The sequence below is a fragment of the Podarcis bocagei genome, assembly GCF_964188305.1.
Source record: "Podarcis bocagei genome assembly, chromosome: W".
NCBI classification, from domain to species: domain Eukaryota; kingdom Metazoa; phylum Chordata; class Lepidosauria; order Squamata; family Lacertidae; genus Podarcis; species Podarcis bocagei.
This window is the reverse complement of record NC_138131.1, coordinates 15,781,292-15,806,970: the sequence shown is the minus strand read 5'-3', so window position 1 is coordinate 15,806,970 and position 25,679 is coordinate 15,781,292. Positions and strand designations below refer to the sequence as shown.

Here is a 25,679-nt window from a genome sequence, read left to right as displayed (position 1 = left end):
ATACATGTAGCCGCCATCAGCTTCTTTTCAAAAGCTACATTTGCTCATGACCCGTGTAGCGACTTCTTGATCCGTAGAGCCATTGAGGGTTGGGGCAGGTTACAACCTCCCAGGGCCAAGGGCCGTAAGCCGATTTCTTACGGGTTGTCATCTCAGATACGCATAAAACTCAGGTCAATTTGCTGGTCCAGGTTCGAGGCACGTCTCTTTCCCGCAGCATACGCTATCGCCTTTTTTGGCGCGCTCAGAGTTGGTGAGGTGGTGTTTGAAGTTAGTGCACAAGGTTCAACACGCGGCCTCCTGTGCGAGGACGTGCAGGTGTCCGAAACTACCGTGACAGTGCGTATACATCAGTCCAAGACTGATCAGGCTGGTAAGGGTGTCCTAGTTAAGCTCACGGCGTCGGCACAGCAGGGCCCATGCCCGGTAAAGGACACTAGGCGGGACCTCTACCTCAGACCGCCCGGCCCGGTTCCATTTCTGGTCCACGAAGATGGGTCACCCTTGTTGAGGCACCAATTCACCAGAGTACTTCGCAAGGCTATTCAGGCTTGTGGTCTATCCTCCCAGGAGTACGCTGCGCACTCATTTAGGATTGGCGCCGCAACCACGGCTGCGCACCTGGGGTTACCGGCGAACAGGATCAAAGAAATGGGCCGGTGGAAATCCAATGCTTATAAGTCTTATATTCGCTAGTATGCGACCTGCCGCTTTACCCTACTTACCTGCCTTTTCTTTTCTGTCTTTTACCCCCAGCTATGCTCAGAAGAAGCGTGTGGATTTGCGGCCACAGTATAGTTCATTGGGCCCGTGTACGAGCGGTGAGCTGCGGCCTGGCACCCAGTCTTGGCCTTCCACATGGTGTTCGAGTTTCCTGGTTTTCGAGAAGAGGCATGCGTTGGGAGGAGCTGATGCCATTGCTGTGGGAGAAAGTAGCCAAGTTCGGCCCTCCCGACATCCTTGTGATTCATTTGGGGGAGAATGACCTCGCTAACTGAAGGAGTGTGGACTTGTTGTGGAGCATAAAAAGAGACTGGAATGCATTTGCAGCCTTGTGTCCCAGAACGACGGTGTTCTGGTCCTCCTTCCCGAAAAGAACTGTTTGCGCGGTGCGCAAAGCTGTATGGCCATTGAAAGAACCAGGAAACTCGTAAATCGGGCGGTAGCCCGTTGGGTGCGCTTTATGTATGGCCGAGTCATTTATCATGACCGTATCCGGATCGGCGACCAAGCTTTATACAGGAATGACGGTGTCCACCTATCGGATCTGGGGAACGACATTTGGTTAGCTAGTGTCATCAAAAGCATCTGGGATTGGTTGCAGCTTTGAGGGTATTGGCGGCGAGCCTTTGGCTCGGCTGGCGGTTAGGAATTGGAATAATGTGTTGTGGTGTGTCGAAGTGCTAGGTGTGGCCATCGCCTATGCCTTCAATTTTTAGGGGTATTCCGCTAAAGGAATCTGGCGGTCGTGTATTCTGTCCGATGCCTGCTTGGCGGGAGGCCATGGCACGAACCTCGGTGACAGCAGGGGTGAGCCTATAGTTGGATTAGCATCAACAGGCTCCACCTACTGGTGAATAAACCCACTTGTTTCGATCCAATGCCTAAGCCAATACCTTTTTCATTGCTGTAATCAATAAAGTTGTGGCCTTTTCTAGCCCATCAACCTTATATCACGTGTCCTTGTGTCTTCATTTCACTTCGCGGGGGTCGGGTCCTCGAACCACAATCGGAGATTATCATCATCGATTGGTTGTACCCCCTATAAGAAGATGTTTAGCAAGAAGCCATACATCAAACACATGAGAATTTTTGGTTCTGACATGTGGGTTCACACACCACAAAGCTCCAAGTTAGGCAAGCGTGGATTGCATGGTATCTTTCTAGGGTTCTTACAGAATAATGATGACTGACTCTAAGACAATTAGGCTCACAAGAAGTGTTGAGTACAATGCCAAGTGGGGCGAGAATGTGGGAATTTTCCAATGTTATCCTGATGATAGTGATGAGACTGAGGATAGGCAGCAACAGCCACAGCTGCCGCAACAACCCACACCCACTGATCAAGATCCTGATCCTGAGTCTGAGACTGAATCAGATGATTCAGAGGATTTCAAGAGTGTGAAAGCCTCTATGCGACCCTCTGAAGGCTCTGATTGAGAAATGGAGGAACCATTGTTCACTATAGGCCACTTTTCTCCTAAGAAGGAAGAGGAGAGTGTTGAAGACCTACAGCTAATTCGCAGGTCACAAAGAGCCACTAAAGGCAGACCTCCAAAGAGATTTGCTGATGAATTTGCTAAAACGGCAGTAGCAGCTGTCAAAAGCTCCAAGAAGGTATTTGAACCTTCAAGTTTCCAAGAAATCCAGGTTTTGGATTCAAAGGATGCTGAGCCATGGTTAAATGCCATGAAGGCTGAGCTTGATTCCTTAGAGAGGAACAAAACATGGGAGCTAGTTCCAGTAGTTCCAGGAATGAAACTGCTTGGAAGCAAATGGGTCTTCAAAGCGAAGACAGAACAAAATGGCAAGATAGTCAGACACAGAGCCAGATTGGTAGCCAGAGGTTTTTCACAGGTACCAGGAGAAGACTATCACGAGACCTACTCACTCACCGTGAGGTATGAGAGCATTAGGCTTATGCTCAAGCTTGCTGCAGAGGAGAATCTACACATTTCTCACCACGACGTGAATACAGCATTTTTGTACGGATCTCTAGGTGAATCACTTTATATGCTTCCACCTGATGGCGTACAGGTAAAACAGGGATTTGTTTGTTCTCTGAAAAAATCCCTTTATGGTCTCAAACAGAGTGCACGGTGCTGGCACACAAAATTCACTGAAGTATTGTTTTCTCTAGGTTTTCAGCAAGGGAAAGCTGATCCTTGTGTATTTGTCAAAGAGGAGGGGCAAAAGAAGCTGTATTGCTTGTTTTATGTTGATGATATTTTGTTCTTTTGGAAGGATGTCACAATGTACAATAACGCCCTAGCTCAACTGAAAGAGCATTTTGACATGAAAGATCTTGGTGAGGTAAACAACTACCTATCTCTGGAAATAGAGAGAGATCAAGATGGTAACATTCTAGTACACCAGTCACGGAAAATTGCTGATGTGTTAAGCAAACTAAACCTGATGGATGCTAACCCTGTAGACACACCGATGACAACAGGTTATCAGGTAGACGACACTGAAGGAGCATTTTCTGACACTACACTGTACAGAAGTGTGCTAGGTAAGCTAAACTTCATTGCCAGATGTTCAAGACCAGACATTGCTGTTAGCTGTAATTTGCTAAGCAGACAAGTCAACAATCCTACTGTTAAGGATTGGAAAGCTCTGAAACGCATAGCTCGCTATTTGAAAGGCACTATGCATTACAGGCTGAGATTTAACAATCAGAAGTCTGGTGGTCTTGAAATATTTGCAGATGCAAGTTTTGGAAGTGACACTACAGACAGGAAAAGTATGTCTGGAGTTTGCTACATGTACAATCAGGGTCTATTTGATTGGTCGTGCAAGAAGCAAACAACAGTTAGCTTAAGTACTTGTGAAGCTGAACTGAATGCACTGTCTTATTCACTTAAGGATTGTGAATGGTTGTTACAATTGTGCAAAGACATGAAAATTCCTGTCAAATGTCCAATCCAGGTTTACCAGGACAACAAAGCATGTTTGGCTTTGCTGAATTCTGAAGATTGTAAGCAAAGCACGAAGCATTTGCAATTGAAACTGCAACATGCTAGGGAATGTGTTCAGAAGGGACTCGTAACGGTGTCCTATATGCCAGGTACTGAAATTCCTGCTGATGTATTGTCCAAGATTGTATCAAGGGATCAACACTGTACCTATGTGCAGAAGTTGGGTTTGTACTGATATTGTACAAACATGCTGCCCAGTGATGTTCACAGAAAGGGGGAGGCTGTTGGTTTCTATTTCCCTCACTGAGCAGCAAAATGCTTGTCACAAGACAATTGTTTACATTCCACAGTCAGAGTTACTGTTGGGTTCCCACCGGAATGGGAGACTGGATGTGACGTACACTGGTTTCCTGTTTTTCAGTGTTCTCTCGGTTTCTTTGTGTCGAGAGGAGTTGCTTCTCTGCTCTCACAGAGGCAAGGTGCATGTTTGTATCCTCTCAGCATAGAGTGTAAATAAACTTTAGCATGTAGCACAATATCTCCTCATCCTTTCGTTGTGTGACTACTCTGCTTGGGCTCAATATAAGATGAGCCTGTATCAGCTCCAGATGGGCTGGAGCTGATCAAAATCTCACAGTCCTTATACATCTGGGCCCACCTTGCAAGTTCCCCCTTTTTGCGTAAGGTGGACCTTGAACCCACAGCCCTGAGATTAAGAGTGTCACGCTCTACCAACTGAGCCATCCCAATGTAATTATCCCACACCTCCCCTCTTGACGAAGCTGCCTGCAAAGCTGATCTGCCGAGGAAATGTCCTTCTGCAGGCATGGTTTCAATCCAAACAACAAATACTAGTGGTCAACTCCAAAAGTGCGGTCAACAAATCCTGCTTGCCAAAGAACAATTGAACGCACCCTTGAAGCTCCTTTGCAGCCATGTCTTTACCTTGACACCACGCATGATGCTAGATGTGGGGCCTGCGGGCCTGTCAAGATTCCCCACCTCTGATTAACTTTGGAAAATTCGACAAATACGGTAACAGAAGTTTTGAATGAAATAGAGCAGTTTGGCCAATTGGCGGGATTTATTTTGAATAAGAAAAAGACAAAAATGATTAGTAAAAATATGGATCGAGAAACTATCAACAAAGTGCAGCAACAACTAGAAATAGAAGTGGTAAAGAAAGTTAAATATTTAGGAGTTTGGTTAACCCCCAGAAGTATTGATTTGTATCAGAACAACTACATACCAACCTGGAGTAAGGTAAAAAAAAGACTTAGAGGTGTGGGGAAGAATGAAATTCTCATTTTGGGGAAGAATTGCAATAATAAAAATGAATGTGCTACCGAAGATGCTATTTCTATTTCAAACTGTTCCAGTAATCAGGGGGGCAGCTATCTTTAAAAATTGGCAAAGAGAAATTTCAAGGTTTATATGGCAGGGTAAGAAGCCGAGAATAAAGTTTAAGCTACTGACTGATGCGAAAGAAAGAGGAGGCTTCGCCCTGCCAGACTTGAAATTATATTATGAAGCATCTTGCCTCTGCTGGTTGAAGGAATGGATGAAATTAGAAAACACCAATTTGCTAGATTTAGAAGGTTTTGATAATAGATTTGGGTGGCATGCTTATTTATGGTATGATAAAAAGCGAGTACATAAAGGTTTCGAAATCCACATCATAAGAAGGTCTTTGATAGAAGTTTGGGAAAGGTATAAAAATATGTTGGAAGTAAAAGCTCCATATTGGTTGTCACCACTAGAGGCGTTGAGTGTGAAAAAAATCAATATGAAAGGGGGATGGGTAACATATCAGAACCTAATAACAAAAACAGAAGGTAAATGGAGGCTGAAGTCGTTTGAGGTAGTTAAGGAATATCCTAATGATTGGCTGCATTATTTTCAAATCAATGAAATGTTTAAAAAAGATCTGACATTAATAGGCTTTGATGATAAAGAGTCGAAATTTCAGAAAGAAATACCATATTTTTTGCACCATAACACTCACTTTTTTCCTCCTAAAAAGTAAGGGAAAATGTCTGTGCGTGTTATGGAGGGAATGCCTACGGGTGGCATGCCTACGGATTTTCCTCCTCTAAAAACTATGTGCGTGTTATGGTCGGGTGCGTGTTATAGAGCAAAAAATACGGTAATAAATAATGATTTTAAAGTTGTGGCCAAAATGTATAAGATATTATTAGAATGGCATACAAAGGATGAAGAGGTAAAATCGGTTATGATTGACTGGGCCAAAGATTTTGGATATAATATACAGATGGAGGATTGGGAGAAATTATGGAAAGAAGGTTTAAGATTCACCGCATGCACAACAATAAAAGAAAATGTGATGAAAATGATGTATCGATGGTATGTAACACCAGTGAAGTTAGCAAGGATGTACAAAGGATGTAACAAATGTTGGAAATGTAAAGAAAAAGAGGGTACATTCTATCATATGTGGTGGGAATGTAAGAAAGTAAGAAGCTTTTGGGAAATGATATATAATGAATTGAAGAAAATGTTTAAATACACTTTTGTTAAGAAACCAGAAACGTTCTTACTTGGTATTACAGGGAGCGAGATAAATAAGAGAGAAAGGAAGTTATTTTTATATGCAGTGACTGCAGCAAGAATATTGATGGCACAGAAATGGAAGCAAGAGGAGCTACCTACACTAGACGAATGGAGAATGAAGATGACTGACTACGCAGAACTTGATAGATTGACGGGAAGGATCCGAAATCGACGAGATCAGAGATTTATAGAAGATTGGGAAAAGTTTACAGAGTATATGCATAAATTAAGTGATAATCAAATAACGCTTGTAAGTTTTAACGAAGCTCTGTAAGAAGAAATGTCAGAATGTGAGCAAAATAAGACTTAATTTATAAAAATAATGGAAGTAAGGTTTCAGAAATGTGTAAGAAATTAAGAAAGGGAAGGAGTATCAGTCAAGTTGAGGGAAGTCAAAAAGAGAACGGATATAAAAAAAGATGTATGAATTGTATAAATTTTGTATTGGAAAAATTGAATAAAAATAATATTTTTTTTAAAAAAAAAATTATTCCCCACCTCTGCTCTATCTAGCCAGGCTGATGTTTTCAAATGGGGGTTAAAGCTGTTAAGCTGTTTGGATGCATGACTGGACTTGACTGTGGCATTTCATTTTGCTGCGTCCCAGAGCCTTAAGGATGGGGTGGCCTAGGAACCTAAGCCACCAGGTATATAAAAGTGAGGTCCACTCCAGCCAAAAGCGAAAGAAAACCACCAAGCAGCCCTGCTCCCCAACAATGTCCCCCAAAGAGGATACGGATCGTCTCGGGAATGCTGGTGTCCAGGCACTCAATTATCTCCTGCAGCTCGTCCTGCGTCCCCGGGGTCTGGAAGAGGTCCTCCTGAAGCAGAGTATCACCCATGCATTAGGAAGGGATGAGGTGCATCCTGGATAGCATGAAGAACAATCCAGCCCTGGGGTGCATAATGTAAGGTTGAGGAATGCAACAATGGAGAGAAGCCCATCACCAAGAGAGCTGGCACAAGGGCTGAGAATTTTATCCCGCCTGCTTTCCACAGTAGCATTCCTACTACCCTTCTCATGATTTGGGGCAATGGGAGAGTGAAATCATTCCCTGCTTCTTCTAGTGGCGAGTCTCAGACAGCCGCTTTGCTAGGGATAGACAGATAATGGTTGTGAACACTTGGGTTTTTCTGAGCCGCTCTAAGGAATACCATATGCTGGATGTCCCACCCACTGCCGCTCCACCAAGGTGCCACTATACTCACAGCAGGAGTTTGTAAGAGCGAGTCGGTAGCTAAGATATAAATCAATTGTGACGTTTGGAACCTGCACACCCCAAAACTGGTACTGGATTCCAGCCAACACCCATCCTTTCAATGGTACAGTCCCCCTCAGCTCACCTGGTGGCAGGCATTCTTGAAGAGGTGGTCCACCAAAAACCAGATCTCCTTGGCCGCTCAGTGGAGTCATCACCATCCTGGGGTACTATATCCAGAAACTGCTTCTCCTGGAGGTCCAATGACAAGGGGGACTGGCATGAGAGCCTGACAGAATGTGTGCCTGTATGCATTCTTTCCTTGCTCCAGCTGGGTGGACAAGTCTTGCCCTCTGAGGCCACAGCTAGGGCTGGGCGATAGCTGGCTTTCAACACTGTGATATATCACTAGCTAAACATTGCAATACACCAATATATCACAATGTCTGAAATAAGATGGAGCTATGTAGAGGCATTGGCTGGCTTCACGGTTTTCCCTGCATTGTGATTTTTGCTGGTGCCTGCTCTCTTGTGATTTGCTGTCCCCTGCAGGAGGGCAGGGGAAAGCTGAACCGGCAGAGTCCACAGGGGCTGCAGGAATCTAGAGAAGCATTCTCTGTGTTGGGTGTAGTGAAGGGTTAACCTTCTGTGTCTCGAGGCTGAGAGGAGGCGCGAGACAAGGGAAGTAAGCCAAGACTTGACGAAAGCAGCTTGGAATGCTGTGAGCTGAGTGAAAAGTGAAAGCAGCTTTGTTGCGTAGCTGCACACTGAGAGAGAAGGACGCAGAGAAAATGCAGCTACAATCTGATGGTCTTTATGAATTGTAAATATGCTAATTTTGAGCAAATAAAGTGATATTAGGACAGAAGAAACGTGTGGGACTTGCTTTACTGCCCTTTCAACATGGACGCTGTGCAATTCTGCTAATTGCTTTACGACCTGCAGAGGCCCGCAGGGGGAAGTGTGCTGGACGCCGAACAATAAAGCAATCAATCTACCTAACAAAGGTTATGGGTCAACGTGAAGCGTGTGAGAAAGGGCTTTGAAGATTTTAAAAGGCTGAACGTCAGCTTGATCGACTGCCAAGGCTTCAAAGAGAGCAGGGGGCAGATCGGAGGAGGCTGACGGAGTGGGAGCTGAGGAGCCACGTCGTCCGGAGTGCCCAGTTTGGCTGCTGAGTGAGTACCTTTGGACAAGCCAACAGAAGGGAGGCAATGGCTCAGCCCCGTGAACATGGCTTTGAGTTTAAACTGCCATGTCAGAAACTGACTAGCCAAAATTGGCTGCAGTGGAGATTTCAAGTAGAGCTTTTGTTAGTTGGGGAGCAGCTTTGGAATGTAATTCACCCCACACAGAATGCAGCTGGGAAAGCAGAGGCTGAGAGAGCTGCAGAGCAAAGTGAAGTTGAGAAGCGTGTGCTTGCTTTTTTGGCAGAAAGTGTGGATGCTCAACTGGTACTAGTTGTGCTGGGTGCAAGAAAGCCAGAGGCCGCTTGGCTAGCACTCCAAGAAGCTTGTGGAGCTGGAGTGGGAAGCAAGGGCCGAGAAGTGGCTGCATCCGAAAGGGAGAGGCAAGATGGCGCCGGCCACATTCTTGAGAGCCGATACACAGCTGGGAGGAGCTGGGAGCCCCCACAGGGGGGCGAAGGGACTGTTGCTGTTGTTGTTGCTAACAATGCTGCTGGTGCTTTTGCTGAGCCTGGGAGCTGTGTGGATGCTGCAACGTGTCTGTGTGAGAAACCTGGAGAGAGGCCAAGTGTTGGGAGCCCTTCACCCATCAGAGGGGGTGCAGGAAAACGTCCTGGAGACCCCGTGAGCAGTGGGGGGGCAGTGAGCAGTGAAAGCTCAGAGACGCCTCTTTCTCCAAAAGCTGCCAAGAGTTGTTTACGTCGTGAGTCGGAGCCTGGGAAGCTGAAAAGAGCTAGAGGCTTCAAGGCTGGCCACCTGCAGCAAGTAGAGATAAGAGCTTCACAGTTGTGTGGGAACGCTGAGACAAGTCCAGTCTCCATGGCAACTGAGAGAGTTGCATCTACAGAAGCTGTGAAGGTCGTGGGCAAGTCTTCCTGCCAGAGGGAGTCTGTTGCAGTGACAACCAGAGAGGACATCTGCAGAAGCCCCAAGGAGGGGGGTAGCGAGAAGATTGTTGCCTTGGCGACCCAGGAATGTCAACAACAAGACTTTCTCACTGTATCTCACTGAACTGCATCCAAGAGTATTAAAAGAACTGGCAGATGTGATCTCAGAACCACTGGCAGTCATCTTTGAGAATTCCTGGAGAACAGGCGAAGTCCCGGCAGACTGGAGGAGGGCAAATGTTGTCCCTATTTTCAAAAAGGGGAAAAGAGAGGACCCAAATAATTACCGCCCAGTCAGTCTGACATCAATACCAGGGAAGATTCTGGAGCAGATCATTAAGCAAACAGTCTGTGCGCACCTAGAAAGGAATGCTGTGATCACCAATAGTCAGCATGGATTTCTGAAAAATAAGTCATGTCAGACTAACCTGATCTCATTTTTTGACAGAATTACAAGCCTGGTAGATGAAGGGAATGCAGTGGATGTAGCCTACCTTGATTTCAGCAAGGCATTTGACAAGGTGCCCCATGATATTCTTGTAAAGAAACTGGTAAAATGCGGTCTTGACTATGCTACCACTCAGTGGATTTGTAACTGGCTGACTGACCGATCCCAAAGAGTGCTCATCAATGGTTCCTCTTCATCCTGGAGAAGAGTGACTAGTGGGGTGCCACAGGGTTCTGTCTTGGGCCCGGTCTTATTCAACATCTTTATCAACGACTTGGATGATGGACTCAAGGGCATCCTGATCAAATTTGCAGATGACACCAAACTGGGAGGGGTGGCTAACACCCCAGAGGACAGGATCACACTTCAAAACGACCTTGACAGATTAGAGAACTGGGCAAAAACAAACAAGATGAATTTTAACAGGGAGAAATGTAAAGTATTGCACTTGGGCAAAAAAAATGAGAGGCACAAATACAAGATGGGGGACACCTGGCTTGAGAGCAGTACATGTGGAAAGGATCTAGGAGTCTTGGTTGACCACAAACTTGACATGAGCCAACAGTGTGACGCGGCAGCTAAAAAAGCCAATGCAATTCTGGGCTGCATCAATAGGAGTATAGCATCTAGATCAAGGGAAGTAATAGTGCCACTGTATTCTGCTCTGGTCAGACCTCACCTGGAGTACTGTGTCCAGTTCTGGGCACCACAGTTCAAGAAGGACACTGACAAACTGGAACGTGTCCAGAGGAGGGCAACCAAAATGGTCAAAGGCCTGGAAACGATGCCTTATGAGGAACGGCTAAGGGAGCTGGGCATGTTTAGCCTGGAGAAGAGGAGGTTAAGGGGTGATATGATAGCCATGTTCAAATATATAAAAGGATGTCACATGGAGGAGGGAGAAAGGTTGTTTTCTGCTGCTCAAGAGAAGCGGACACGGAGCAATGGATTCAAACTACAAGAAAGAAGATTCCACCTAAACATTAGGAAGAACTTCCTGACAGTAAGAGCTGTTCGACAGTGGAATTTGCTGCCAAGGAGTGTGGTGGAGTCTCCTACTTTGGAGGTCTTTAAGCAGAGGCTTGACAACCATATGTCAGGAGTGCTCTGATGGTGTTTCCTGCTTGGCAGGGGGTTGGACTCGATGGCCCTTGTGGTCTCTTCCAACTCTATGATTCTATGATTCTATGATTCTAATAATACACTCTGGTGCGACAAATTCGCTAGTGCCATCTAGCAGTCTTTTGAGGAATTGCAGGACAGTAAAAACTGAGAAATATGTGACGATTGCAGATGGAAGCAGAAAAAGGATAACAGAGACAGGCCTTTTCTTCTGTCCTTTTCTTAAGCATGAAGTCAAAGCTTATGCAGTGCCCGGTTTAACTAACTGTTTGTTAAGTGTGCATGATCTACTTATCAATGGTTTTCATATTTCTTTTGCAGGTGACAAATGTGAATTCTCCAAGGATGGGAAACACATGTACACAGTGCAGTCTAAAGATAATTTGTTTGCTGTAAATGTGGCTTTTTCCACAGGAGAGGATGACACCGAAGATGCGAAGGGCCAATGTGTGAATGTAGCGCCCCACCATGGTTGTTCACATATTTGGCATCGACGCTTCGCCCATTTGAATTGGAGATATCTCCAGAAAGCACCAGAGCTGACACAAGGGTGCAAATTTAATGTTTGTGACAAATTTTTAGATTGCAATGCATGTAAACAGGCAAAAATTGTGACATGCTCATATCCAAAGTCAGAGAGGCAGACCACACAACCCTTTGAATTAATTCATTCAGATTTGTGTGGACCCATGTCTGTTGAATCACTGGGAGGTTCAAGGTATTCTCTGCTTTTGATTGATAATTTTTCGAGGTCTGCTTGGACCCTCTCTCTGAAAACGAAAGGGGAGGCGGCTAAAATGATCAGGGATTGGATCACCGCAGTTGAGGTAACCTTTTCCACCAAAGTTCGTGGTTTTCAAAGTGACAGAGGTTCTGAATTCACTGGTTCTGCTTTACAGGATTTCTTTAGGGAGAAGGGGATTAGCCACAGACTGACCGCTCCTTACTCTCTGCAACAGAATGGGCTGGCAGAGAGAAAGAACAGGATGGTCAGGAAGCTGTGTCTGCGATCCTGTGGGACGCAGGGCTACCCCAGAAATATTGGTCTGAAGCTTCGAGATTTGTGGTCCATACGCAGAACAGAGTGTACAACTCTAGTGTAGGAAATACACCGTATTTCTTACTGCATGGAAAGAAGCCTAAGGTACACTACCTTCGTGTGTTTGGTTGTGAGGCTTGGGTGCTTATTCCAAAGGCTCTACGCAAGAAAGGTGAGCCAAGATCTAAAAGAATGATCTTTGTAGGGTATGAGCTTGGCTCAAAGGCCTGGCGGTTTGCGTACCCAAGTGGAGACCAGTCTAGGTTGGTTATCAGCAATAGCGCTGAGTTCTGTGAGCAAGCCGGTTGGAAGCGTCTACACGCTAATCCAGACGTGATTCCACAGCAGTTCTATGACTCAGACGTTGAGGAGGAAGAGGAACTTGGTGCTGGGGACCATGGTCCAGAACGACAGAGTCCAAGGCAGGGACAGCTCAGGATCCCTCAGAGGGAGGAACCTAGAACACCTCCTCAGGCAAGTGTCAAGTTTGAGCCAAAGAGTGAGCCTTCTTCACCTGCTGGACCAGCTGTAAGGCCCAAGAGGCGCAGCAGGTCAGATGGGGAAGACACTGAGGATGATTTAGCTGGACCCAGTGAAGCAGCAGGGTCACCAGGATTCACACTGAGGAGATCAGTGAGGACAAGGAGGCCTCCTGATCGGTGCGACGCTTCAGGCGTCTGGGTAGGTTCTGCAAGATGTGAACCTGAATCCTTCGAGGATATTCAGAGTTTACCTGAGGAAGAAGCAGGCAAGTGGCACAGAGCAATGGACAAAGAGATGAAATCCATGAAAGATCTAGGTGTGTTCTCACTCACAGAGTTGCCACCGGGCAAGCAGGCTGTGAGTTCCAGGTGGGTTTACCGTTTGAAACCCACTGACGCTGGAGAGCCGCAGTATAAAGCCAGGTTAGTTGCTCGGGGATTTACGCAGAGGAAGGGAATACACTTCACGGAGGTGTATTCACCAACGTCACGAGCGGAGACTCTGAGAACGCTTTTAGCTTGTGCAGCACAGAGGCTGGAAGGTAAACCACTTTGATGTGGATGTTGCCTACCTTAACACAGATCTCCAGGAGGAGCTGTACATGATTCCTCCTCCGGGGTTTGAGAACTTAAGGCAGGATGTTGTGTGGAGATTGCACAAATCCATCTATGGATTACGTCAATCTGCTAGAAACTGGAACATGTGCCTGAATGAAGCCTTAGAAGAGCTAGGTTTCAGGAGAAGTGTTGCTGATAGTTGCTTTTATCTGAGAGGTTCAGGAGCAACACAAGAGTATTTGCTGATTTGGGTTGATGACGTGCTATTCTTCTCAGAAACAGATGAACAGGTGGAGAAGTTTGCCAAAGAGCTAGGTAAACGATTCAAGCTTAAACAGCTTGGTGCTGTCAAAACCTATCTAGGTGTCAATGTTGAGCGTGCACAGGATGGAAGCTTTTTGCTCAGCCAGAGAGGTAAAATTGAGCAGTTGCTTCAGAAAATGAGGATGAGTGATTGTGCAGGAGTGAAAAGTCCTATGGAGACTAATTTTGTGAAGGACAGCCAGCAAGTAGAACGTGCTGCGTTCGAAAATACTGAAGTGTTTCAGTCAGCCCTAGGGAGTTTGTTGTACTTGTCCCAGTGGAGCAGACCTGATATAGCGTTTGCTGTCAATCTGCTCAGCAGGGAGGCATCAAACCCTAGTGTGCAAGCCTGGAATGGCATCAAGAGAGTTCTGAGGTATTTACAGGAGACCAAAGACTTTTGTCTTAGGTTGCCAGCACAAGGAGAAGTCAAACTGACTTGCTTTGTGGACTCGGATTGGGCTAATCTTGAGGATCGCAAGTCTGTGTCTGGCCTAGTGGTGAAGTTTGGGAACTCAGTAGTTGGATGGAGGTCCAAGAAGCAAAGTCTTATAGCGCTCTCATCCACTGAGGCTGAGTTTAGTGCTCTTTCAGAGATGTGCAGAGAAGTAGAGTTCTATGCTTGCTTGGTGCAGGAACTCTGTGAAGTGGATTGTCTGCCAATACGTGTTTTCGAGGACAATCAACCATGCCTGCGTTTGGCAGAGTCAGGTCAGTTCAAGGCTAGAACTAAAAACCTAGACATTCGCTTTCGGAATGTGTGCCAGAGTGTTCAGGGGGGATTAGTTGCGCTGAAGTATTGTCCCTCTGCCAAGAACCTAGCTGATGGGTTCACGAAGCCACTCACCTTCCAAAGACATGGGGAGATTTGCGAAGGTCTGGGTTTGGGACGACCAAGGGTCGATTCTCCCCTCAGGCGCGAGACAAGAGGGGGTGTTGGGTGTAGTGAAGGGTTAACCTTCTGTGTCTCGAGGCTGAGAGGAGGCGCTTACAAGGGAAGTAAGCCAGGACGTGACGAAAGCAGCTTGGAATACTGTGAGCTGAGTGAAAAGTGAAAGCAGCTTTGTTGCGTAGCTGCACACTGAGAGAGAAGGACGCAGAGAAATTACAGCTACAATCTGATGGTCTTTATGAATTGTAAATATGCTACTTTTGAGCAAATAAAGTGATATTAGGACAGAAGAAACGTGTGGGACTTGTTTTACTGCCCTTTCAAACACACGACCGCTGTGCAACTTTGCTATCTGCTAATTGCTTTACGATCTACAGAGGCTCCCAGGGGAAGCGTGACTGGGCGCCAAACAATAAAGCAATAAATCTACCTAACAGTCTGGCTTCACAGTTTCCGCCCCACATGGTGTTTTTTGCATAGTACACACACATCATGATTCGCAATATATTGCCAGGTCAGAAATTATGAAACCAGTCTCACTATCTAGACTTCAAGCTGACTTGAAAATATATCTTTATTGACATATCGCCCGGCCCTAGCCACAACAAGCATCTCAAGTGGGAAAACGAAAAACAAATTGCTTGCACCCCAAATCCAAGCTCCCCCTCCCTTATTAATATGCAGCTAGTAATCCTCCCACTCTGGATGTGCAGTTCACCCAAAAGCTTACTAAATATGCAGCTGTGGGCATGAGGTTTGGCTAACATTTTATTTAAATTGTTGGAACGTGAAGGGCAGGAAATTGTTGGGATACTGCCAGGGAGATATAGTCCATCATGGCCCAAGCCGGCTGCCGGACGTCCATCGATCTCCCGTAGACAGGCAGATCCAGCAGTTAGCGACACGAAGCCGTTCTGGAAATAGATTGCCACATTCCAGAGCTTGTGCACACTGTTCTTTATCAGCAGAAAACACAGCCAAAAGTTGCACCGCAGAAGAGCATATTTTACAGACTTTATTTAGCGTTGAATAGAACAAAAGAAAAACATGACCGTTCTCAGTCAGCGTCTCTGACCGGCTGGGGAAATCGAAAGGAACAGCAGAACATAAACATCCTGTGAACAGGACATGCGCAGACTCTGTGACTCTCAAAGCCTGCTCCCTTTTAAGGCGCAACGGAAATATCCTAACATCCTCCCCCTTTCCGTGTAACCTGTAGTACCTGTGGTTCAACCCAATTGCAACCTCTGTGTGTAAACCTTAAGTTGCTCTTTGTTAACAACCTTAGACAACAGATCAGCAGGAATTTCATTTCCTGGCATGTAGGACACCTGAATAAGTCCTTTCTGAATACACTCCCTTGCACGATGTAGCTTAATCTGCAAGTACTTGGTTCTCTGCTTGCAACTCTCGGAGTTCAGCAAAGCCAAACATGATCTATTGTCTTGATACACTTGTACAGGACATTTCACAGACACCCTGATGTCCTTAAACAGTTGCATCAACCATTCACAATCCATGAGTGAAAATAACAGAGCATTGAGTTCTGCTTCACAGGAACTTAGGCTCACTGTTGTTTGCTTCTTGCACAACCAGTCAAACAGGCAGTGGTTGTACATGTAGCACACACCAGAAGTGCCCGTACCATCCGTGGTGTCACTTCCAAAACTAGCATCTGTAAAGATTTCAAGACCTCCAGTCTTCTGACTGGTGAACCTCAGCCTGTAGTGCATAGTCCCTTTCAAATAGCGGGCTATGCGCTTCAGAGCTTTCCAATCCTGAACCGCAGGATTGTTGGCATGTCTGCTAAGCAGATTACAGCTTACAGCTATGTCAGGTCTTGAACATCTGGCAATGAAATTCAGCTTGCCTAGAATGCATCTGTACAGCGTTGTGTCAGAAAACGCTTCAGCAGTACTGTCTACCTGGTAACCTGTCACCATCGGTGTGTCTGCTGGGTTTGCATCAACCAAATTCAACCTGGTTAATACATCAGCAATTTTCTGTGTTTGGTGTACCAGAAAATTACCTGCTTGGTCCCTCTCCACCTGCAGAGAAAGATAGTTGGATACCTCACCAAGATCCTTCATGTCAAAGTGCTCCTTCAGCTGAGCTAGGGTGCTTTGGTAGAAAGCCTGATTCTTCCAAAACATCAGAAGATCATCAACAAAACATAAACAATACAGTTTGTTTTGCCCCTCCTCCTTGACAAACACACATGGATCAGCTTTGCCCTGGTGAAAACCTAGAGAAAGCAATGTCTCAGTGAGCTTTGTGTTCCAACACCTGGCACTCTGCTTAAGACCATATAAGGATTTCCGCAGTTTACAGACCATTCCCTTCTGTATCTCCATCCCATCAGGTGGAAGCATAAACAGCTCCTCGTTCAAAATCCCGTACAAAAAAGCTGTATTAATGTCGTGGTGGGAAACATGCAGTTTCTCCTCCGCAGCGATCTTGAGCATCAGTCGAATGCTCTCATATTTGACTGTGGGTGAGTAGGTCTCGTGGTAATCCTGTCCTGGTACCTGTGAAAAACCTCTGGCAACCAATCTGGCTTTGTGTCTGACTACCTTGCCATTCTGGTCTGTCTTGGCCTTGAAGACCCATTTGCTGCCAACCAGTCTCATTCCTGGGACTACCGGTACCAGTTCCCAAGTTTGGTTCCTGTTCAAGGAATCAACTTCAGCCTTCATGGCATTAAGCCAAGGCTCAGCATCTTTAGAGGTCAACTCCTGAACCTCTTTGAAGCTTGAAGGTTCCCACACCTTCTCTGAGCTACTAAGAACAGCAGTTGCTGTCTTAGCAAACTCATCAGCATACCTCTTTGGAGGCCTGCCCTTGGTCGCCCTTTCAGACCTACGTACTAGACGCAAGTCTTCTGGACTCATCTCCTCTTTCTTAGGAGAAAAATGACCAATGGTGAACAGTGGTTCTTCCAGTTCATTGTCAGACGCATCAGATGGTCTGACTGAGGCCTTTGCGCTCTCGTAGTCTGCTGTGTCATCACTGTCACTGACACCAGCAGCAGCGCCGCCCACTGAACTGGAATCCGAACTCTGATCATCATCATCATCATCATCATCATCTTCAGCAGCTTCCTCAGCTTTAGCTGCTTGCTTGACATCACCTTCATCCTCCTCTGGGTAACTCTGGAAAATTCCCACATTTTCCCCCCACTTGGGATTGTACTCAACACTCCTTGTGAACTTAATGGACTTAGAGTTAGTCATCCATACCCTGTATGCACCTTTTTCGTACCCCATGAACAAACCATGTGCCCCACGCTTCATAAGCTTGTTGTTTTGTGGGGAGTGTACCCACATGTCAGAACTGAAGATTTTCATGTGTTTGACGTTGGGCTTTTTGCCAAACATCTTCTCATAGGGAGTACAGCCAATGGGTGATGACAATCTGCGATTAAAGGTGTAAACCAAATTCCCCAGAGCTTCCCCCCAAAACTTATCAGGGAGATTGGTATCATGCAACAAGGTTTTTATTCCTTGCAGCAATGTTTGATTTGCCCACTCCGCAAGCCCATTCATCCATGGCGATCTAGGGGTTGACATGTCATGCTGGATTCCCTTCTCAGTCAGGAAAGCTTCAAACTGCTGAGAAGTGAATTCCCCGCCCCGATCCGTAAACAAACAGGCAATATGTTTACCGTGCACATTCTCCAACCAAGCACAGAATGCCTTAAACTTCGGAAACGCTTGCGATTTCTGTTCGAGCAAAAACACATGAATGTACCTAGAAAAAGAGTCAATCAGAATCATGAAGTACCTTGCTCCTCCTAAAGAGGGCGCAAGTGGCCCAACCAGGTCCGCATGCACTAGCTGGTAGGGTTTGGAAGCCTGCCTGCTAGACTCCTTGCCTTTGGGAGCAACCTTCACCTTGTTCTCTGCACAAGATACACATTTCATGTGAAATTTACAGGGTTTGATGTTCAAACCCTCAACCACCTCTGGCATCTTGGCCAGTGCCTTCCAAGAGAGGTGACAAAACCTTCGATGTGCATCGTGAATGCAACCTGCATGAAGAACTTTGTTAGTTTGTGCAACACAACAAGAATCAGCATTAGATACAACAGCAGTGTCGTCATAAGTTATATGGAACAAACTATCCATAAACTTTGCATGCAAATAGTCCTCTTTGCCTTTACTGATGACATAGACGCTCCTCTTGAAGGAAATCTGAAAACCACACCCAGTAAGCTGTGGAACACTCAACAAGTTGCTTGCAGCTCCTGGAACAAAAAGTACATTACTGATGGTAGTGTGCAGACTTGCAAGTTTCACAGTCCCTTCTCCTGCAATTTGCAACGTCCTTCCATCAGCCAGGTGGATCTCACCTTCTTGAGGTGTGAAGGAGATAAACAGGTGGTGGTCCTTCGAGATGTGGCGGCTCGCACCTGAATCAACAATAAATCTGCCTTTGGCTGTTGGAGCAGTCTTTACAGCAAGCAAACCCTTGTTTACCACCGGCGTGGGCTTTTGCAGCTTGCCCCCCTGCTGTTCCTGGCCACCAGACGTGCCTTTAGCCTTTGGTGAAGCTGTGCCAGCAAACAACGCTTTGTTTTTCCCTGGCGTGGGCTCTTCACCCTCCCTCTGCTTCGGGCCATCTGCAGACACCTGCCTGTGTTTACCTTTGCATTTCCGGCCTCTGCAAAGGCGATGACCTTGGTTCTCATGAGAAACAGAGCTCTCAGCTGCCGACTCCTTGGCTCCCCCTGGAGGCTGGAATGCTGCCTGGGATGACGTGACGGTCAGCTCCCCCTGCAGCTTGCAACCGGTGCCCTCAGCATCCCTGCATTCACTCGCATTCTGGGAAACAGCCAGGACCTCCGATGCAGTCAAACTCTGGGCTGGGATGACTGGCAGATGAGCAGCTTTCAAAGCATTCCACATGCCATGTGCAGTGGTGTTGCCAGCCAGCGTCTTAATTTCCTCAAGAGAGACGGATAAGACTATTACGTCTATCGCCTTCGAATCATCGGCTTTCCATCTCTCTGTCAGAGGAACCGGAGGGGGCTCAGAAACGGTATGCCACACCCCAAACTGACGCAGCAAACTCTCACACCATTTTGCCCAGGTTTTATAATTCTGCCCATCCAACTTCGGGCACACAGGGGCCTCAGAAGCTTGGAAAAACTCCATTTCCAGCTTTTTGCTTTAGCCGTGAGTCTTATTTACTTCAGAGACTCCTTATCTTGGCAGCCATTAATCACGAAGCCTCTTTGGCGCAGCTCCCAGGCCATTTAAGCCTTCCGGAGTTCAAAGGCTCCTTGTTGATGTAAACAGAAAAGCCAAAAGCCTCCCTCTTTTCTTTCGCTTTTCCCACGTACCTCTTAAACGCAGTCTGTTGCAGCATTTACTCTCCTGTAGGTGCTGTGAATCTGGGCCCGAAACCTTGTTGTTGGGATACTTCCAGGGAGATATAGTCCATCATGGCCCAAGCCGGCTGCCGGACGTCCATCGATCTCCCGTAGACAGGCAGATCCAGCAGTTAGCAACACGAAGCCGTTCTGGAAATAGATTGCCACTTTCCAGAGCTTGTGCACACTGTTCTTTATCAGCAGAAAACACAGCCAAAAGTTGCACCGCAGAAGAGCATATTTTACAGACTTTATTTAGCGTTGAATAGAACAAAAGAAAAACATGACCGTTCTCAGTCAGCGTCTCTGACCGGCTGGGGAAATCGAAAGGAACAGCAGAACATAAACATCATGTGAACAGGACATGCGCAGACTCTGTGACTCTCAAAGCCTGCTCCCTTTTAAGGTGGAACGGAAATATCCTAACAGCCCCAAATATCCTAACAAAAACAGCAACAGAACATGGATGGGCCTTCATAGGTTGATGGGCTGCAGCCCCAGCCAGCATGATGAGATGATGGGGTCACATGTTCACCACCCCTTGTCTAGAGCACGTTGCAGAGGCAGTGGTAGAAACTGAACAACAGCTGGAGCCCCAGCCCACGACTTTGTCTGGGCAATGCAGCACACAGCAGCTGGTGAACCATGCCTCCTGCCTCCTTCCCATCTTCCTCTCCAGAAATGTTCAGGGTGGTTAGTTCTATCTCAAGCTACCACATTCAAGAGAAAGAGAAAGAGAGGAGGGGGGAGCAAGAGAGCTTTAGGAGCACAGCAATGGCAAGCAGCCCATCACTAAAAGGAGTTGGCAAGGATGGAGAATTTGATCCCAACTCCACTTCCTCTCATCCCCAGGGAAGCTGTTGATTAGGACCCAATTCATCCCCCCCCCCACCACCACCAATACTCCCCGCCCCTGTCTTGAGAGAGAGAGAGTGTGTATTAGTGTGGGGAATGACACATACTGTATCAGAGTCTTAGTGCAAGAGTAGCTGATGCATGCTAAAGAACACAGGAGCCTTGCTGGGTTAGATCAGCATTTTGTTCCCACAACGGCCAACCACATGCCCTTGGGCGTCCATAGGGACACGTGGACAATAGCACTCTGTCCATCATGTTCCCCAGAAACTGATAATCAAAAGCATGTGGTTTATGATAATAGTGGCAATAAATAGCCCTGACCGGTAGCCACTGATAAACATATCCTCCATGATTCTAAATGTCTACAGCTGTCCAAATTGACAGTCACCACTGTCTCCTTGTGGCTATGATAATACACCCAAGTATATCTGATTTCGAGAGGCGTGACATTTCCCTGAGCCACCCCAAAGCAGCCACAGCTGCTTCCCAAATGCCAGTGCTCAGGTGATAAGAGTAAGCAAGAGTGGCATAGCCTGTGCAGCAGTTGCTGAGCACAGAGACAAGGAGAAAACTGGCTCTTGGGGCCAGAGGGGACTGGCGCCTGCATCATGAGACTGGGCTTTCTGCCTCCCGTGCTGCCAATCGCAAGCGGACCCAGAGTCAAGCAGAGCAAAATCAGTTACAAGCAGTGATGGCAAATTCTGGTTTTGTCTCCGTTCTCCTCTTCCGAGTTCTACAAGGGCCACGTTGAGACTAGGGAAGAGAAAAAAGCAGAGAGCTAGAGCCACCACCTGGACTGGATTTGAGTAAGAAGGCAGGCAGGTGCGGGTTGCCTGAGAGGCAAGTGAGCTTGGTGGGGTAGTGCCTGGTTTGCCCTAAGGGACCAGCTGCCACTGCATGGAGCACCTGCTGATCGTTGACAAGTGCAACTCCATTTACGTGCCTTTGAGGCACATGCACACTGCCGCAAAGCTGGAAGTGGCAATTGAAGGGGCAAAAATGTCCCCCCAAAGAGCACAAAAGTGGCAAAGTGGCATGGAAACAGCATCTAGACTCCCTCCCAGGAACTTTTGCACCGACCTTACAGGCCTGTGGAGAGTTGAAGCAAGGAGTTTTGCAGGGAGTCTGGCAAGTGCTGCTGGTTTTCAAAAGGCCTTTCATTTTTTTAAAATAAAATATTTATTAAAGTTTCACAAATTATACAGACAAACACAACAATACAAACAAACACAAAAAAACAAGTATAATTTCAAACCCTTATTTTCTTATAACCTACTTCTCCGACCTCCTCATACCTCCCCTTTCTGCATTCCAATTTCAAATTTTAATTCAGCAAACCCTCACCCTTGAATTTATCTAATTTTTAACCTTTCTTTTCTTTTAACTTAATCCTTACAACTGTAATCCAGTTATTTTCTAAACCAGCATCATTCTAACATTCATTAATTTTACAATGTTTCTTAAGGTAGTTCTTAAATTTCTTCCAATCTTCTTCCGCTGGCTCTTTTCCCTGGTCTCGGATTCTGCCGGTCATTTCTGCCAGTCCCATATAGTCTATCACCTTCATCTGCCATTCTTCCAAGGTGGGTAGATCTTGTGTCTTCCAATACTTTGCGATGAGTATTCTTGCTGCTGTTGTAGCATACATAAAAAATGTTCTGTCTTTCTTTAACACCAATTGGCCGGTCATGCCCAGAAGAAAGGCCTCTGGTTTCTTAGGAAAGGTATATTTAAATACCTTTTTCATTTCATTATATATCATTTCCCAGAAAACCTTAATCTTTGGGCACGTCCACCAAAGGTGAAAGAAGGTACCTTCAATCTCTTTACATTTCCAACATTTGTTATCAGGCAAATGGTAGATTTTTGCAAGCTTGACTGGGGTCATGTACCACCTATAAATCATTTTCATAATATTTTCTTTTAAGGCATTACATGCCGTAAATTTCATACCGGTGGTCCACAACTGTTCCCAGTCAGCAAACATAATGTTATGACCAATATCTTGTGCCCACTTAATCATAGCTGATTTGACTGTTTCATCCTGCGTATTCCATTTCAACCGCAAGTTATACATCTTTGACAAATTCTTAGTTTTGGATTCCAACAACTCTGTTTCTAATTTTGACTTTTCCACCTGGAAGCCAATTTTCCTGTCCAATTTATAAACCTCCATTATCTGATAATAATGGAGCCAATCTCTCACTTTGTCTTTCAATTTTTCAAAACTCTGCAATTTCAATTTATCTCCTTCTTGTTCCAGAATTTCCCAATATTTCGGCCATTTGGCCTCCATATTAAGCTTTTTCAAAGCTTTCGCTTCCATCGGTGATAACTGTTGGGAAACTGCCAGGGAGATATTGTCCATCATGGCCCCAAGCCGGCTGCCGAACATCCATCGATCTCCCGTAGACAGGCAGATCCAGCAGTTAGCGACACGAAGCCTCAGAAATAGATAGCCACATTCCAGGCAGGTGCACAATTTTTATCAGCAGAAACACAGGCAGAAAGCTGCACCGCAGAAGAGCATATTTAGCAGACTTTATTTAGTGTTGAATAGAACAAAAGAAAAACATGACCGTTCTCAGTCAGCGTCTCTGGCCGGCTGAAATCGAAAGGAATAGCAGAACATAAACATCCTGTGAACAGGACATGCGCAGACTCTGTGACTCCCAAAGCCTGCTCCCTTTTAAGGCGCAACGGAAATATCCTAACATCCTCCCCCTTTCCGTGTAACCTGTTGTACCTGTGGTTCAACCCAATTGCAACCTTTGTACATAAACCTTATGTTGTTCTCTGTTAACAACCTTAGACAACAGATCAGCAGGAATTTCATTTCCTGGCATGTAGGACACCTGAATGAGTCCTTTCTGAATACACTCCCTTGCACGATGTAGCTTAATCTGCAAGTACTTGGTTCTCTGCTTGCAACTCTCGGAGTTCAGCAAAGCCAAACACAATCTATTGTCTTGATACACTTGTATAGGACATTTCACAGAAACCCCGATGTCCTTAAACAGTTGCATCAACCATTCACAATCCATGAGTGAAAATGACAGAGCATTGAGTTCTGCTTCACAGGAACTTAGGCTCACTGTTGTCTGCTTCTTGCACAACCAGTCAAACAGGCAGTGGTTGTACATGTAGCATACTCCAGAAGTGCTTGTACCATCCGTGGTGTCACTTCCAAAACTTGCATCTGCAAAGATTTCAAGACCTCCAGTCTTTTGACTGGTGAACCTCAGCCTGTAGTGCATAGTCCCTTTCAAATAGCGGGCTATGCGCTTCAGAGCTTTCCAATCCTGAACCGTAGGATTGTTGGCATGTCTGCTAAGCAGATTACAGCTTACAGCTATGTCAGGTCTTGAACATCTGGCAATGAAATTCAGCTTGCCTAGAATGCATCTGTACAGCGTTGTGTCAGAAAACGCTTCAGCAGTACTGTCTACCTGGTAACCTGTCACCATCGGTGTGTCTGCTGGGTTTGCATCAACCAAATTCAACCTGGTTAATACATCAGCAATTTTCTGTGTTTGGTGTACCAGAAAATTACCTGCTTGGTCCCTCTCCACCTGCAGAGAAAGATAGTTGGATACCTCACCAAGATCCTTCATGTCAAAGTGCTCCTTCAGCTGAGCTAGGGTGCTTTGGTAGAAAGCCTGATTCTTCCAAAACATCAGAAGATCATCAACAAAACATAAACAATACAGTTTGTTTTGCCCCTCCTCCTTGACAAACACACATGGATCAGCTTTGCCCTGGTGAAAACCTAGAGAAAGCAATGTCTCAGTGAGTTTTGTGTTCCAACACCTGGCACTCTGCTTAAGACCATATAAGGATTTCCGCAGTTTACAGACCATTCCCTTCTGTATCTCCATCCCATCAGGTGGAAGCATGAACAGCTCTTCACTCAGAATCCCGTACAAAAAAGCTGTATTAATGTCATGATGGGAAACATGCAGTTTCTCCTCCGCAGCGATCTTGAGCATCAGTCGAATGCTCTCATATTTGACTGTGGGTGAGTAGGTCTCGTGGTAATCCTGTCCTGGTACCTGTGAAAAACCTCTGGCAACCAATCTGGCTTTGTGTCTGACTACCTTGCCATTCTGGTCTGTCTTGACCTTGAAGACCCATTTGCTGCCAACCAGTCTCATTCCTGGGACTACCGGTACCAGTTCCCAAGTTTGGTTCCTGTTCAAGGAATCAACTTCAGCCTTCATGGCATTAAGCCAAGGCTCAGCATCTTTAGAGGTCAACTCCTGAACCTCTTTGAAGCTTGAAGGTTCCCACACCTTCTCTGAGCTACTAAGAACAGCAGTTGCTGTCTTAGCAAACTCATCAGCATACCTCTTTGGAGGCCTGCCCTTGGTCGCCCTTTCAGACCTACGTACTAGACGCAAGTCTTCTGGACTCATCTCCTCTTTCTTAGGAGAAAAATGACCAATGGTGAACAGTGGTTCTTCCAGTTCATTGTCAGACGCATCAGATGGTCTGACTGAGGCCTTTGCGCTCTCGTAGTCTGCTGTGTCATCACTGTCACTGACACCAGCAGCAGCACCGCCCACTGAACTGGAATCCGAACTCTGATCATCATCATCATCATTATCATCATCCTCAACCTCATCATCTTCAGCAGCTTCCTCAGCTTTAGCTGCTTGCTTGACATCACCTTCATCCTCCTCTGGGTAACTCTGGAAAATTCCCACATTTTCCCCCCACTTAGGATTGTACTCAACACTCCTTGTGAACTTAATGGACTTAGAGTTAGTCATCCATACCCTGTATGCAACTTTTTCGTACCCCATGAACAAACCATGTGCCCCACGCTTCCCAAGCTTGTTGGTTTGTGGGGTTCGTACCCACATGTCAGAACCAAAGATTCTCATGTGCTTGATGTTGGGCTTTTTGCCAAACATCTTCTCATAGGGGGTACAGCCAATGGGTGATGACAATCTGCGATTAAAAGAATAAACCAAATTCCCCAGAGCTTCCCCCCAAAACTTATCAGGGAGATTGGCATCATGCAACAAGGTTTTGATTCCTTGCAGCAATGTTTGATTTGCCCGCTCTGCAAGCCCATTCATCCATGGCGATCTGGGCGTTGACATGTCATGCTGG

General features: G+C 46.1%; 1 protein-coding gene across 1 annotated transcript in view; it reads right to left on the bottom strand.

The window, feature by feature from the left end:
- Positions 1-25,679, bottom strand: part of LOC308578047 (inositol polyphosphate 5-phosphatase OCRL-like) — a gene marked incomplete at its 5' end in the record, with an annotated part of 87,119 nt that overhangs the window by 20,186 nt on the left and 41,254 nt on the right. The window contains 3 exon segments of the mRNA XM_081178333.1: positions 6,949-7,033; positions 7,557-7,606; positions 7,609-7,663. Of these exon segments, the coding sequence (XP_081034459.1) occupies positions 6,949-7,033; positions 7,557-7,606; positions 7,609-7,663 (190 nt within the window).